This window comes from Phycodurus eques, chromosome 10 (assembly GCF_024500275.1).
Source record: "Phycodurus eques isolate BA_2022a chromosome 10, UOR_Pequ_1.1, whole genome shotgun sequence".
NCBI classification, from domain to species: domain Eukaryota; kingdom Metazoa; phylum Chordata; class Actinopteri; order Syngnathiformes; family Syngnathidae; genus Phycodurus; species Phycodurus eques.
In genome coordinates this window covers 14,911,370-14,928,314 of record NC_084534.1, presented here as the reverse complement: position 1 = coordinate 14,928,314, position 16,945 = coordinate 14,911,370, and the positions used below count along the sequence as shown (strand labels likewise).

At 42.0% G+C, this 16,945-nt stretch overlaps 1 protein-coding gene across 1 annotated transcript; it reads left to right on the top strand.

The window, feature by feature from the left end:
• The first annotated feature begins 7,603 nt into the window (after nucleotides 1–7,603).
• On the top strand, nucleotides 7,604–15,894 carry LOC133408676 (25-hydroxyvitamin D-1 alpha hydroxylase, mitochondrial). Its single transcript, XM_061687811.1, has 9 exons — nucleotides 7,604–7,822; nucleotides 8,718–8,908; nucleotides 10,183–10,373; nucleotides 10,730–10,930; nucleotides 12,153–12,313; nucleotides 12,974–13,140; nucleotides 13,218–13,299; nucleotides 13,994–14,191; nucleotides 14,334–15,894. The coding sequence occupies exons 1-9, from the start codon at nucleotides 7,604–7,606 to the stop codon at nucleotides 14,445–14,447; spliced, it is 1,524 nt and encodes a 507-aa protein (XP_061543795.1). The 3' UTR covers nucleotides 14,448–15,894.
• Nucleotides 15,895–16,945: the final 1,051 nt, after the last annotated feature.

The following is a 16,945-nucleotide window of genomic DNA, read 5'->3' as shown; positions in this document are numbered from 1 at the left end:
GTGCTTTTTTCCCCATTTGTTGCCCCAACACAGTTTGGGTCCAGCATAGTCAGTGAGTGAAATAACACCAAGGCATCAGTCAAGCAAAATTTGGAAATAACCTCAAGCATACAGTGATTATTAACCAATCTCCCTATTGATCCAACTCTGATCCTTGCAGCACTTTAAAAAAAAATACGTGACAGTGGTTCTATTGGGACCATGCAAGCCAGTGTAGCACGCTCCTATTTTATGACAGAACACCACTTAAGTTTACCAAAGTGAGCCTGATGCCATTAGTACACATTCATACTGTAGCTGTATGATACTTCTTGATGCAGAGCCATATTCTTAAATGTGAATGCAATACAATTCTGAATTCTTTAGCTCTTCAAATCAAAATCGGCCATTACTATGCCCAAAATTAGCCCACCTGTCTTTTGCTCCATGTAATATTTATTTGCTCTAAATTGTCCTCAACTTATTTTCTAAGTGTATATGGGCAACAATGGGCAGGGAAAAAGAAATTGCAATTTCAAAATGTTGGTATGGTAGCATGTTCATTGAGTGTGGAGCACATCTGCCTCACAGTTATGAGGTTGGGGGGTTGAATCTGGGCTCCCTCCTTCCGTTGTAGAGTTTGCATATTCTCACTGCGCTTGCGTTCCTTTTCTCCGGATACTCCGGCTTCCTTCCAAATTTCAAAATCATGCATGTTAGTTTCATTGAACACTCGAAATTGTCCTTGAGTGTGAATGTGAGTGCCAACAGCTGTATGTGCCTGTGATTGGCGGTGAACCAGTCCAGGGTGTACCCCATCTCTCGCCCCAAAGTCATCTAGGACAGGCACCGGCACACCCTTGACTCTAATGAGAATAAGCAGATGGATGAAATCAAAATATATGGTTAAGAATAGAATTGTAATGTTACATAATTAGAAATCTCATTCCCATCCCAAATATCATAAAATGAATCGTACATTTTAGCATATACTGTACAGATAGATTAGATAGGTAGATAGATAGATAGATAGATAGATAGATAGATAGATAGATAGATAGATAGATAGATAGATAGATAGATAGATAGGTAGGTAGGTAGGTAGGTAGATAGATAGGTAGATAGATAGATAGATAGATAGATAGATAGATAGATAGATAGATAGATAGATAGATATGTTCAAGACACCATTGCTGTCCTTTTTTCCATAACATACCAACAAACTTATTTCGACAGCCCAAGGTCAAGAAACACAACATGCTGGACAAGACACACACACGCATATATTGTCACTTGAACATGTGTGTGAGTGCGTGCATGCGTGTGCACAAAGACACTCTTCTGCAACCAACAAACAGGCAGACTGCAGCCATGAACTTTAACATACTAGTCTGGGAGTATAGAGCCGTCTTCCCTCTGGGCTCCCGGCCAACACAATGACAGTTAATACCTTGCAGGCTGTCCCCGCCAACCTCGAGAACATGATCTACAACTGGGCCACATCAGTTCCCAGCGTACGACAGCACAAAGAGGTTATTCTTTCACGCCGCTCCTTATGTTTTTTGCGTTATCAATATAGATCTCTCATTTCTCTGTTCATCAAATATATCGCATTCAGCTGAGAGTTTAATCAGTCAGCTACTTGTGCGGTCTTAAATGAGAAAAATGAGGTGGACAAAGATGAGCATCTAAGCCATTGTTGCAGGAAACATTTGGAATATTGTTGGTTGTGAGCAGGAAACTACAGCTCTGACTTCCATGAAAATGTGTGCCCACCGAGCAAACAGGTCTGTGGATGACGCAATCAACATGGGACTGCACTTTATCCGAGAACATGTCGACGGTGCGGGGACCTATGCAAGTCTCCTGTTCGTGGACTTCAGCTCTGCGTTCAACACCATCATCCCCAAACTCCTCTCCTCCAAGCTTCTCCAGCTCAGCGTCCCGCTTGCCATCTGCCAGTGGATTTATAGCTTCCTGATGGGCAGGTGATGCTGGGGGACACCACCTCATCTACACGCACCACCAGCACCGGGGCGCCCCAAGGTTATGTCCTCTCTCCGCTGCTCTTCTCTCTCTACACGAACGACTGCACCTCAACATACCCTTCTGTCAAACTCATGACGTTTGCAGACGACACCACAGTCATCGGCCTCATCAAAGACGGCGACAAGTCTGCGTATCGACAGGAAGTGGAGCGGCTGGAGCTGTGGTGCGGTCGACAAAACCAAAGTGGGAGATCAACATCAACTCCATCCTCAAAAAGGCCCAGCATAGGACGTACTTCTTGCGGCTTCTGAGGAAGCACGGCCTGTCACGGGAGCTGTTGAGGCAGTTCTACACAGCGGTCATCGAATCAGTCCTGTGTTCATCCATCACAGTCTGGTTTGGTGCTGCTACAAAAAAGACGAACTCCGTCTGTAACGGACAATCAATACTGCTGGAAAAATTGTTGGTTCCCCCCTACCCACCCTTGAGGACTTGCACGTTGCCAGAACTGAGACAAGAGCATGCATTTGCACAATGGTCACTGCACCAGACTATTGTTCTAGTAGTCATTTCAAACTGCTCTAAATTGCTAAAGGACTCTGCATCATTTTGCACAATTGTCAAAAAAAAAATCAGCATACCACATTACTGGTAACCTTTTATTGCTCAGTGACTGTGTTTTTATTTCTCAGAAGTATTCTCGGTCAATTGACTGTTTGTTGTCGTACTCGAGCAGCTGCAACTACCGAAGAAAAATTCTTTGTGTGTTTTTGACATACCTGGCAAATAAAGATGATTCTGATTCTAATTCTACGTGGAACCTGTTACATTTTAGGTTTGATCAGAATATGAATGCAAAAAGAGGAATTTCTTATCTCTCGTCCATGTTTGTGCTCAGTAGAAACCCCGTGCCATAATGTAAACGCTATCATTCACACTATCCAAAAATGATTTTGCGTAACTTTGTTGAGATGCTTGTCGCAAGAAGGAGTTGGTCACTTTGCAATTTTACGAAAGAGACGTTCGCCCCCCCCCCAAACATTGGTAGAATCTCAAATTGATTCTCTATTGAGCACTCCAACTTCACATTACCGTGTGCAGTGTTGCTGTATGGGCCATAAACTGAGAGCACCTTCCAACTGTATCAAGTATTTTCCATTTGTGATGTTCCGTTTCAGTTGCTCTTAGCTTTTTGGATTAAAAGTGTTTCTTTATTTCATAATCCCCCTTGGGACTTGACGGAGTGCCTTATAATTTGTGTTGTTTAAATGGGGAGTTTTCAGTTATTATTTATTGTTTTGAGTAACTGTCAGTATAACATGACAGTAGTACACAAGGAAAATCATCTTTGAAAAAGATATGCCCTTTATGGCCTCACCTTTTACCTCTAATTTGATTTTTAAGAAACCAGGGTGCCTCAGGATAAACAATCGGAGACAAAAGGCCTGATTAAGGAGGTGTCAATTATTGTCAGGCACTCAGAGTGGGCACACCCCCATGGCCTTGCGCTGTTTCACTTTTACATATTATGTTGGGCTTTGCTGAAACGATGGTGGAATATTTACCTCCAGTTTGCAACAAAAGTTAAAAAGAAGGAATTAAACAGATCCAAAGACAGAACAAGGGAGAACATGGAGCTGCCTTTCAGAGGTAGATTTATTTAAATTTAAATATAAGAATATTTGGTTTTAAACTGTTCTTTACAGGCTTTAATCTTTCCACCTTGGTGGAGGTATTTTCTCGACTCAGCGGGTTTCTAGTATTAGTAGAGTTTGGTTTGCAGCAGTTTAGAACGGAAGTTTATTGCCATGCATGGAAGAAACACAATAGTTACAATGAGCAATGATAAGATGACTTTGCTAGTTTTCCTTCACAGGTCTCAGAGATATTAGAAAAAGATCTCTAAACATGAGAAAATACATCTGAGCAAAGTTGCAAGCACGACAAAGTGGTGTGTCGTAAGATACGGTGCAGCTCAATACAGTATATGCCACTGATACAGTAGACGAGTGCAAACATTGTTTATACTGGACGTGCAGGTACAGTGCGGTGTTGAAAAGGTTTCCAAACATTCAATTGAAGTAAATAAGGTAACCAACATAGTTCATAAGCGCCACAATGTTAAACATTTGGTTACATTCATACCTGTCTGACTGGCGCTGTCAACTACAAGTCATTGGCGTTTGGTTTATTTGCATTGCGATTTTGAAACAACCAGACATACCGGTGGCCTTGTCTAAAAATTGTTTGTGTCAATGTTTATCTTTTACCTTCAGGATAAGGCAACGTCTTCCACCTGGCACATCTCGTGTACAAGTCCCATGTCTAGACGTCTTCCAAGGTTTGATCTTTGCTCCTCCGCTGTGACTTTCATCTTACATTTCAACATCTTGCTCATTTTATTTGGAAATGCCTTACATGGTTCCTCTTCCCAGTTGTCCATGTTTTTTTTTTTTTTTTTTTTTTAAATTGATTTCAGTATTGCAGTGTTGTGGTCCATAATCATCATTGTGTAACCTAATAACTGGATTGGTGTATGTCATCATCTTATTTATGCTGCGATTGATCTTCGTCATCACCTACATGAGCACACTTACATGATCTAGAACAAGAGACCCAACAGCAAACGTCTTTGGAGCAGCCCCTTAACCTACTTTACGCCAATGTCTGTGGAATTATTGTCTCTTGGATTAACACAATTTTTTTCATCTCATTGGAAACATTTGTTTTAAAATTAGAACAACCTGGAGAGTCATAATTATGGAAGTGTTTAGATTATGATGTTGAAGCCAGTTAAAACCTGTACCAGTTCAAACGGAAGTTCAGAAAAGGAGTGTTTGAAAGAAATAAGGTCGAGGGAAAATCAGAAGTCACTTTGAAGTCATGAAGATATTTGTTTCTAAATATATTATACATATTTAAAGATATTTGCTGAAAATGTGCAAACACTGAAAACTATATCGTAGTGAATTGTGGAGTTCTAGCGTTAAACTGTTTTTCACCATTTCAATTTTCCTGATTCGTCTGTGTGTGTGTGTGTGTGTGTGTGTGCGACATGAGTAGCTCCTCTCCCACTATCCAAGAACGAAGAACTTCTTTCGCGTCTTTGGTTATCCGGCACAATTGCGACGTGCAGTTCAGCTACCTAGCTAGCCAGCGATGCCTACACCCGAAATTGCATCTCCCCTTCTCATAGTCCGCTGGCGTGGCTGCTTTACAGCATTTTGTTGTCAGCCGTGAGCGCACGAACGTCAGCCGTGAGCGCACGAACGTCACGCAGCGAACACGCTATACAGTACCCGTATGTTACTGATGCCAAACCCCAGCAAATCCTAATTTCCATGAAGTAGATTATCAATCAATCCCATGTATTTCCCTAAAACATTGCTGATTTAGGACTTGTGGTTAGAGTTTCCTATAAGGGTCAGCCAAGAACATGAGGCCAATTGGGACTATAGCCGCGTGCTTGTTACTCAACGCTCCGCTCACACATAGCACTTTACATGAATTCCACTTTAAATTAAATCAGGTCAGGATTTTCTCCTGGGCTTGGAAAACCCAGCAAGTCAGTGAAAATAATTGTATGGAGCCAATTAAGTAGTTCACCACCACCAGACTGACCTGTTATTCCAAATCAACTTTAAATGAGCTCAAATGTTTTGCCTCTTGAGGAGCCTTTTTTTGACACGTGCTCAAGGAGAGGACAGGGTCAACATTGTCATTTTTTTTTGGTTTGGTTTTTTTAAACCATCGTCGAAAATATGGATAGCACCTCACCCTGAACCTCTCTGTTTGGAAGTTTTGGGTTCAAATCTCATTTGATCTCATCTCTTCATCCTTTGTGGAGTCTGCATTTTCTGCCCTGTGCTTACATGCTTCTCTGGATTCCACCCACATTCCATAAACATGCATTTTAGGTTAATTGAGGAATCTAAAATGTCCATAGGTGTGATTGTGAGGCTGAATATTTGTTTGTCTGTCGTAACCGCCTCTCACCCTAAGTCAGCTGGGATGAGCTCCAGCTCGCCCATGACCCTGATGAGGGCACATTGTATAGATAATAGATGGATGGATGGATAGACTTCCATTTCTGTCCCTGTGGCAACAAACTGCAGCGGGGGTTGGGAAGCGACGTGCTGTGGTCCATATAAGGTATAATAATGAACGTGTGCAGTCATTGAGTAAAATTGTCCCTCTATTTTCCATACTTCTTGTCCTCACTAGGATCGCTGATGAGATGGAGCCTATCCCAGCTGATTTTAGATGAAAGGCGGGGTACAGCCTGGTCTGGTCACCAGCCAGTTGCAGGGCACATATACTGTAAATATTCTCACCTATGGACAATTTAGTATTCAGTTAACATGCATATTTTTGGAATGAGTCAGGAAGCCAGAATCCCCGGAGAAAATTCACACAAGCACATGCAGAAGCCAGTGTATGCAGTCATTTGCAAAGTGAAGAATGCACTGATTTATACATTGGAGGAACTAAGCAGCCAATAGCAGGCGCATGTCACGGGCTTTCTCTTCATGTCACGACTTGGCTGCCTGCATGGATCTCAAAGAGAAAGTGTACTCTTTTGAGGACAAAAAAAAATAAAGTACATATTTTGGCCAGAGAAGACAGATCGTCTGAAAGATGATCGATGGTGGCTATCTATAGCGAGGATGAGAAACCATCTCTAAACAGAGGAGGGGGCGTACGGCAACACCTATTGCCATGCATATATAATAATGTCCTTTCATCCATTCCGAGGAGATTTGTTAATTCAGCCTCGAACGAATAACAAGCAAACACCCACTTTTACCGGGCCGCTGTGGCTCAGATGGTCGAGCGGGTTGTCCACTGACCCAAAGGTCGGCTCCGACATTGGCCAATGTCAAAGTTTCCCTGGGCAAGACACTGAACCTTAAATTGCCTCCAAGTTGACAGTGTAAATGGGAAACTGTTCTCAAATGCTTTACCTTGTTAAACAAAGGAAAACTGCGCCTCCACAACCGTCGTTACGACTGAATGGAATGACACTCGGAGAACTTAAACGACTCCACTCATCTACGCCAATGTGTAATTATTTTTATTTCTGTTTTTACCTTTCATCAAAGAGGTGCTTTAGGCATGTTACCAATCCGCAAAGGTGTCATAGCTCTCAAGTGTACACCAGCAGCCTGCAGTGACAGCATCCCCAGTCCAATGATGTAATAACACTCGCCTTGAATATCCCTGAAGACAAAATACACGCGTGCGTGATAACTGAATGTGTCAATCTGTGGGGGAGCAAAGTGCTCGCGATAAGCCATTGTCTCTCTCTCTCTCTCTCTCTCTCTCTCTCTCTCACTCACTCACACACACACGCGCACGCACACACAAGTCATGTTTTATTTATCCTGGAGCTCCACGTGTGCTGCCTCTCGGGGCTGGTCCTTGAGCGGCCCTGTGATTGGACACACCTCCGGGCTCCATCGTCTCATCCAGGCGGGGGCGGGACCTGGGCCGCACACACACCCACGATTGGCCCCGAATCTGAAAATTGACAGCTTTATCTCCGCGGGTTCGAGGAGCAGGTCGCGGGGTTATAAATAGAGCCTCCAGCCCGGCGGGGGAGAGAAAATGAGCATCGGCGTCCGGCGACCGCTCCATGATCTCTGTGAGAAGGATGCTGCAGCAAGCCCTAAGAGTATCCGGCCGGAGCGCCTCCCCCCTCCTCAAATGGGTGGAGAGGTGGGCCGAGGGCGCAGCGGCCGGGCCCGACGCGACGACGGTGAGGAGCCTGGACGACATGCCCGGCCCGTCGGTGCTCGGCTTCGCCTGGGACTTATTCGCTCGCCGGGGGCTGTCCAAGCTGCACCAGTTACAGGTAGAAGCACGTTCAACATGACAGCACCCACGGGGAATATTGGCAGGATATTTGAATTGCACCATGCAAATTGACTTGTTGGTTTTGCTTTTGGTTTTAATTGCAAATTAGTTTTAGTTACATTGAACAACAAAATGCAAATCTACTTTCCAGTTGTATCAAGAATTCTGCCTATAAAATAATGCTCACATTGGATTAAAATAAGTAGTAGGCTAATTTAACAATATACTGCACTTGTGGTTGTAGTTCTCCATCATACTGACAGCTGTCTAATACTTTGTAGCTCAATGTAAATACTGTATTGTTAATGACAAACTGAATTTGAACTCATGAACAATTGGGGCTTGCAAATATAGAGGTATAAAACTGTTTTTCACTTTTACTTAAGGGATTTGGTGAAACGAATGCTTGCAATGTCTGTTAGTGTGTGTGTGTGTGTGTGTGTGTGGCGGGGGGGGGGGGGGGGGGGGGGGTGCATTTTTGGGACATGTTTTCTGCCAAAATGATAAGAAAAGAAAAGTACACACATTTTTGTCTGCTTTTATGGGCTACACAAAGTGATCTGGAACCAAGGGCTTGAGTTTAACATCTGTGGTTAGGGGTAATTATAAAAGCATTATCTTGCAGGACCTTGATGGTTACATTACACAGTGCCATTAAATCCCCACAAGGTGGGACATTTTCTCATTAAAAATTCTTCAAATTTATGTAACATGGCATAGAACTGCTTTGTCTAATACATGTTTCTGTTTGGCTTCTGAGCATTGATAAATGGGACTGTTGTCAGTCAGCATGTTTTGAAGTCATACCAGTCATTATCTGTAGTCAAACCCAAAATCCCCATATGCACACGCGTAGTAGTTTCATTTGCAAAAACCCATATTCCCTGTCCCAGCTGGAGGGCGTGCAGCGCTACGGGCCCATGTGGAAGGCGAGCTTCGGGCCCATCACGACGGTCCATGTGGCTCATCCGGCGCTCATTGAGCAGGTGCTGAGGCAAGAGGGCCAGCACCCCATGCGCTCTGACCTTTCCTCCTGGAAGGACTACAGGAAGCTCAGAGGTCAGCACTATGGACTGTTGACATCGTAAGTTTTCTCTTTCAATTTCAAACGAAGATAAATGACATATATTACATGCTGCCCATTTTTCACTCAGGAAAATAAGCAGCAGCTTGACTAGCCTTGTTCGCGCCTCCCTGATTTGGATAGTGTTTTCACTGCTGGTGTGGCGCTGATGGCAGAGCAGCATGGAGAACAGTGCTTTCCAAACTCTTTACACAAAGTACCACCTAACAAAATAGATGGGTCACAAGTACCACCATCATAACCAACATTATAATACAGTAGCATAGTAAGCCTAAATTTTCATTTAAATCCCCCCCCCCCCTTAAAAAACAACAACAACAAAAAGATCGATTTTATCCTTAAAAAGTATATTTCATATAATTGTAAGCCACTGTAACATGATGCACTGTTTGAACTCTAACACTGCGCTTCAAATTCAAGGAGAAATAAAATGAATGACTTCAAATGTATTGCAAATAAAAGTTAAATAACAAATTGTACTTAACTAAATGTTTAAAAACAAACACTTCTTACAGATTAAATGCAAAACGTCAAATACAACTGAACTGTACTTGGGCAGTGATTCTTTCAGGTACCGTACAAAACTCTGAGAATCACTGATATAAAAGATACTCCATGAGCTTCCTAAGTTGTGTGACATTATATACATTATATCTTACCGCGGTGCAGCAAAGCCGTGCATGTATAAACTTAATGTATAATTTTGCCAGAGCGCTTGTCGGATACGTGCATCTATGTTACATATGTGACCATGCGGAAATTTAAGTAAGGCAACAATTAGTTCCACATCAAACTGCACTGCATTTTAGATAGGAAGCAAAAATAAGACGGTACACAAATAGAAACCACTTCTGTGAGGCAGTTACACATTCCAGTCCAATTCTACCATGGAAGTAACAATACTCCTCCCAAATAGATGCTTCCTTCAAATAGACGCCCGGTGGTATTGTATGTAGCTGGCCACTATTTCAGGAAATACAGAATGCTTCCATGCACAAACACAAGTTGAGGACATTTGGGGTGAGATCAAATGAGCCACGCAAATTTAGCATTCAACCCTCCATTGTGTGTCTTCTGTACAAACTTGCGTCTCTTGGTGATCAAGTTTCAAAATCAACTCCTAATGGAATGAGCGAAAGCTCCAACATGCTTGATGTCGCGCGCCTTTTTTTTTTTTTTTTTTTGTCTTTAAGGCCTCTTGCTTTAACAACACTGAACTTTTCACAGACAAGCCAATACATATGAATGATAATATTGATTTGTGTTGTGCTCAGTGAAGGCGAGGAGTGGCAGGAGGTGCGGAGCCTCCTTGCGAAGCACATGCTGCCGCCCAAGGCGGTCGAAGCTTATGACCAAACCTTGAACGGCGTGGTCAGTGACCTCATGGTCAAACTTCGCCTGCGCAGACACCCCGAAGGCCTTGTGACCGACATCGCCAGGGAGTTCTATTACTTCGGCCTCGAGGGTGAGGCTAAATTGAACTGTTTCGTGATAAAGCTGACAGTTTGAACATGCGTACATGTTAAAGCCTGACTTGACCCATTTTCTTTTTCACTGATGTAGCATCATCTTATGGACAACTGAAATATAGTCATATTGATTGCACTATCCTGGCGTCATTAAGACATATTCCATCTTGTCACATCACCTCTTATACTGTAAATCATAAAGACTCACAAGTAAATCTCTCACTGAATACTTTTGGACCAAGTGATGATGAGGAAGTGTTTCATCACAGTGACCATTGAACCATCCATCAAGTCCCTGTTGACTTTTCCCATTTAGTTTTGATCTGTTTTTCGCTCTCTTTTTTTTCCACAGGTATCTCCTCTGTGTTGTTTGAGTCCAGAATTGGCTGCCTGGAGCCAGTCGTTCCGAAAGAAACCGAGATCTTCATTGAGTCCATCAACACCATGTTCGTAAAAACGCTTCTTACAATGGTAATGCCAAGATGGATACATTTGCTGTTCCCCAAACCCTGGAACACCTTCTGTCAGTGCTGGGACAACATGTTTGAATTCGGTAGGTTCCATTGTGTTTTGAAATTCCTTTTGAGATTATATATACTGTGGAACAGAATGTACAACATTTGCATAAATGATCAAATCACGTCATCAAAAAGAATCAATCGGGGTGTACGTGTACGGCATGTTGCGTCATGCTCAAAATTAACGTTCTCAAAACAAACACGGCAAAAGGAAAAAAATCTTGAAGTCTATAAATCTTCTGTAATTACTTTTCTTGCATTCTCCCCAGCTCCCATTGGCTGTTGCTGGTTTCCAATCAGAGCTGGGTTGTTATCTGCCCCTGCTCCTACGCGTGTATGCGCATCTGGGAAGTCCAAACATGAAAATCAAACATGTTTAAAATGATCAAGCTGATCCAAAGTGGATCAGCAAACCACAGATTATAGTCCTTAAACTGCACGCACTACAAGATATGGGAATGTAACGGCTTGAATATGATGCATGATGTCATGTTATTCTCCTCTAATGTGGGAGTTCAACTTGTTATTATGCAATTAGTAATTATGTTGAATTGACATTTTGCACATTGATCACGTTCACTTGTGCAAATTAAGGAGCTAGAATACAAGCGCTGTATCAGACAATGTGTCTTTAAGATAATCATTTTCAGTTATGATGAACAATGTCAGAGAGGTATCACTTGGAGGCATTTCTAACATTTTATCTTTGTTAGAAAGCCAAATAAAGCAGCCAAAATAATACAACCAATTGGCATTACATTGCAGTGCAGTTCTACACCGTCGCACACTATTTTACTTAACTTCAATCAATACTTCTCTGAAAGAGTCAATCAAAACTAAATATTATCTTCATCAATAAAACCACTGTGCGGCACAATAGTGTGCAGTGAGAGCTCATCGGGTATGCTGCGGGAAATTATCCAATGTATTTATTTACTACTGTCTTTCAGTGTATCTATCTATGCCCGCAACGTAGTGACAGACATAACAATTACATTTTCTTCCACTAGAGGGCAGAAGGTACATAATTCACTTGGGTATCCACTTGTATTCCTCAATGTTTTGAGTTGTGCGCTGTGACGTTTTTCTAATGTAACGAATGTGTCTTGGCAAGAAAGGGATGGGAAACACTGATCTATATCATCGTAATCTTAGCTCTTGTAATGCACCTCATTAGATTGTGTATGTGAACCTAATGAAGTGTTTCCATAGTGTTCCTCTGTGTTAACATGATCTACCTTTGCGCTGCATTTACAGCGAAAGGCCACATTGACCAGCGCCTTAGGGAAGCAGAGAAAAAAAGGGATGGAGACAAAGTGGAGGGCCACTACATTGCCTACTTTCTGTCCCAAACAAATTTGCCCATAAAGACTGTTTACAGCAATATCACAGAGCTGCTGCTTGCGGGCGTCGACACCGTAAGACCAAACATTGACACGTCTGCTGTTTGCTGCTGTTAGACATCATGTACATACAGTTATTGCATTGGCGGGCGGTGGATTTGGTACCTGGACCTTCAGTAGGGACTTACCCGCACCTCGTTATACCACCACTATCACGTTGTAATTATATATATATAGAGAGAGATATAGGTTTTTATAAGCAATACCATTCAGTGGTGGCTGGTGGAGTTTTCTGCAGGGGGCACTATTATTATTAGATTTTGTGGCGCTGTTACGGGCGCTGGAATTTAACCCCCTACCTCAGCGATCTCAGCTATTGACCAGTCGCCACTGGTCCCATTGCTAATATAGTTTAGGTTACATGAGCCAGCATTACTTTATTCTGGAGGCCCCGGGCAGATTAGATTGACATTGCAGCACTAAGAGGATGAAATCTGATTGGACCCAAAAAACAAACAGGTGGATGCTTGATTTTTTTTTTTCTTTTTTTTTTTTTTTGACTGCACCAGTGCACCTGAGAGATACGTTACAAAATAAAGAGAACAGAATGTTGGGAGTGAATAACACAATTCCATGGAACGAGTATTAGAAATTAGTAAATGTTGGGCAGTGCTAATGATAATGTTTTGCTCTCCACTGATTTATTGTAATCGTAAGGATGCTTTTTATTATCAGATATCCAGCACGATGTCCTGGTCATTGTACGAGCTGTCGCGTCACCCTGAGGTGCAGGCCTCTCTGCGCGATGAAGTCCTGACAGTACTGGAAGGCAGGAAGGTGCCCCAGGCAGCAGATGTAGCGCACATGCCTCTACTGAAGGCCACAGTGAAAGAAGTGCTCAGGTAGAATTCCTCCAAAAGAGGCAGAGTTGGAATGCGAAAAGTTTGTTCACGACTGGTGACTTTGACTTTGGTGACAGGTTGTATCCGGTCATTCCTGCTAATGCTCGAGTCATCACTGAGCGAGACATCCAGGTTGGAGGCTACCTCATTCCTAAAAATGTGAGTGTGTAACGGAATCTGACACACTTCAGCAGCAGCAGCTCGGTCTGTAAGGACTTGCTTGGGCTTTGGAGTCGGAGGACACATGCAAAAATGTAAAAATATCGACGAGTTGTTGGAGAGATGCTAGTCTGCTTGCTGGCGACTATCGACGTGTCCTTGATCAAGGCATCGTCCCCACTCCCCACCACCCCAGCTCAAGTGGTGCAGCCTCATTGCACACCCCTTTTAATCTGAATCTCTCCTTGCGCGCCTGGATGTGTGTGATCTGATTTTGTGGGTTGTGTGCAATAGAGACTGACACAGGAGTGGATTTTGACTCCAGCTCCCTCCCACTCGCACAGAGCTTGATCCCATTCCCTCCCAATACCGAGCCCAAATGTTATTTACAGAATCCCCCACCCTTTTACTCCCAGTCATTCCTGATCCATTTTTATTAATATCTTAAAAGTCACGGTTCCCAGTCGCGCCCTCTCGACTTTCGCTCCCACTCCTGCCCAATCCCGCGGTCGATAGTGAAATTCACTCCCATCCCGTGGGTCCAACGGGACCTGGTGGGAATCCCGTAAGAATATCAGCCTCTCGTGTGCACAAAGTATACACAGTATAGTGGGAGTTAAAGTTCCCCTTCAGGGGACCTGACTAAGTATGATAAATTCCCCAAAAAACCTAACACTAAAATCACTCCTTCCAGACTCTGATTACACTGTGCCACTTTGCAACATCACGCGATCCGGCCGTGTTTCCAAATCCAAATGAGTTCCTGCCACACAGATGGTTGAGCAAGGACCAGACTCATCACCCGTACGCCTCTGTGCCTTTCGGGGTGGGAAAACGCAGCTGCATAGGCCGACGTATTGCTGAGCTGGAGCTCTACCTTGCTCTCGCCAGGGTGAGAAAACATTTATCACTCACTCATTCATCACTGCGATGCACTGGTTCGACATGTCACGTTATCAAGAACTTATCTAAAAGCAGTTTTCATGTATGCTGATCACGTTTCAGTCTCTGTTCTCTGTTGCTGGTCTTGCTAGATCCTGATAGAGTTCGATGTGCGGCCGGACCCAAAGGGGGATTCTGTGAAGCCCATGACACGGACACTGCTCGTTCCTGAAAATGTCATTAACCTGCATTTTGTTGAACGATGACACACTCTTCTGAGTTGGCTGAGTTACGTGAACGTGACCGCAGCGCTCAAGAGAACAAAGCACGCGGGCAGGCGGCGACCTGTTCGGGATCATGTCAAAATGGCTAAAAGGCCCACAAGACGCCTCTGGAGTAGAGTGCAGCGACCGAGGCGCTCCGTTGGAGTTCAACTAGCCTTTAGGTTATGATAGCGCATATTTGCACAAAGTCTGAGAGCTCCCATGGATGTTATTTTACAGATGCTCGTTAGACCATGTTTCATTTATTTTAACTCAACATGTTAAGCCTTGGGAGCAGATTTTTGTATTAGAATGAATGAAGCAAGTGTGATTAAGAACTGTGTTCATTCAGGATATGACCTCCCACACCTTGATCTTAATCAAGCACCTAGTCTTAGTGTGTAGTTTGTGCTATTCTAGTGTGCTAGCAAGGGCATACAGTGGAAACCCCAAAGTCGAAAAGTCTTCCGTGAAGCTGGTTGACTTTCAAGTTGTTCTAATTTCTAAATAGTTTTCACTCTTGTTAATCAAGTCTATTAATGATGCAAGTTTATACTGTTACCATCATGAAATCCAAGAGGGAGCACAAGTTGTGTGCAGAGTGATACTGTCCCCCAGTGGTATTTTATATGATACCGTTTGGATTAATTAGTGGTAATACATGTAGTATTTACTTTAGCATCTGCTTAGTAAAATTTATTTGTGTATATCATTGATATTTTATTATTACTGTTGCTCAGCTATAAACAGCCAGGTGATTTTCTTTTTTTTTTTTTTTTAATAGTAGGGCCTTAGTTCCATTTCCAGTTTTATGGTTATCATCACCTTTTCCTCTTTGGTCATCTGTAGGGGCATCACAAAAGAAAAGAAAAGAAAATGGAGTGGTGTTAATCATTTTTCTGCTCACTGAGCTGAGGTCTCATGAAATATGCCAATGTTTTCAACTTTACATGTGATGATCGAACTCCAAGTTGTGTGTGACTTTTGGGAATGTTTTGGTTGAAATCCTAATTGTTTGACATTAGTCAATAGGTATTCCACTTTGGACCTACATTTTTTTTTGTGAGGATACGAAGAGCGTCACAGAGAAGAGTGTAAAAAAAAAAAAAGCTTTTTGCATGGTAAAAAATTGTGTTTGGACAATTACAATCTTGTGTTTGTGTTTGTGAAAATGATTGCCACAAGGCAGTTATGGGGAAAACAAAAATTGGGACAGGGTTCTTTTGAAAACTCTTCACTCAAATGGCAGCTGTTGGAAACATTTCTTTGCATAAACAAACATGATGGAAACATTTTGAATTCACAAAGACTTTGTAAATATGGCTTAGCAATGCTCACATTTTTTATTACAGTTTGTAAACTTAGCTTAGTGTCTGAATTCTGTATTTATTGTAATTTAACATTGAATTTTGAAACTGTACATGACAATAAAATTCAAGGTACATGCACAGCGTTTTATCAGTTTGTCCATTTGTCTGAATGTATGTGCCAATATGATGCAGAAATATCTATCATGGGCTCAACTATTTGAGGTTGAATCTAAATGATTAGACTTTCCTGGAACTGGCTAGCCAGTAGCAAACGTTTTGGCATGTAGACATACATTTCTCAGAAATACGTTATTGGATGTCAAAGGTCTTGTGTGTAGACCGCACCGAGTCAATGATTTTGACCGGATAACTCATTATGTTTGCTTTTGCAACAGACAATGCGTCAAAAATGAACAAGATCAATGCACGTAGAGCTACTGTAAATGTTATATGTTGTCTCGACTAGATTTCTGTAGCAAATGACAACATACAGTATATACAGGAGGTCCTTGGTTTAAGACTAGGTTCAATTGCAGTGGTAATGTCATAAATTCAGCAGTAACTGAGTCTGCCTTCTTGTGCTGTGTGACGACCAGTGTAAGTAAAATTACTTTGGCAACGTAGTTGTTTACAATTACAAGTTACCCTGTTGAAAATGTAATAGTAGTCTATTTCAATTATTTTCTCAAATATAACTAATTACATTTGATTACACGTTGATTACTTTTCTCAATTTTTAATTATTGCATCAACGAGGGAATTGGATCTTTCCTCTAAAAAAAAAAGTGGATTAAAAGCATGGACCATTATTTTGGAGCTAACCAAATATTTGTTCTTTACACAATAACAAACTGATAACAAAATATGATGAAATGTAAATACATGATAAAAAGTGTTAGTTGCATTATATGTGTAAAGGAAATGTGGAAGGATGTGAAAAACCACCATAACGTACCATGTTGACCTAATGACAAAATTGTGCACATTTAGACTACATCGTTTCATATGACAACTCAGATAAGTGAGTAAGTCATATAATAAATAAATAAATAAATATATGTTTTTATGTGTTTAAAAAGAGTAACTATGAGTCTAACCTTTTCAAAATCTCAGACGAACTAATAGATTGTACCACAATGTGGTGCTTCAAGGTCATATTTGGAAAAATAGGTCATGTTTGAGACTAAGTAG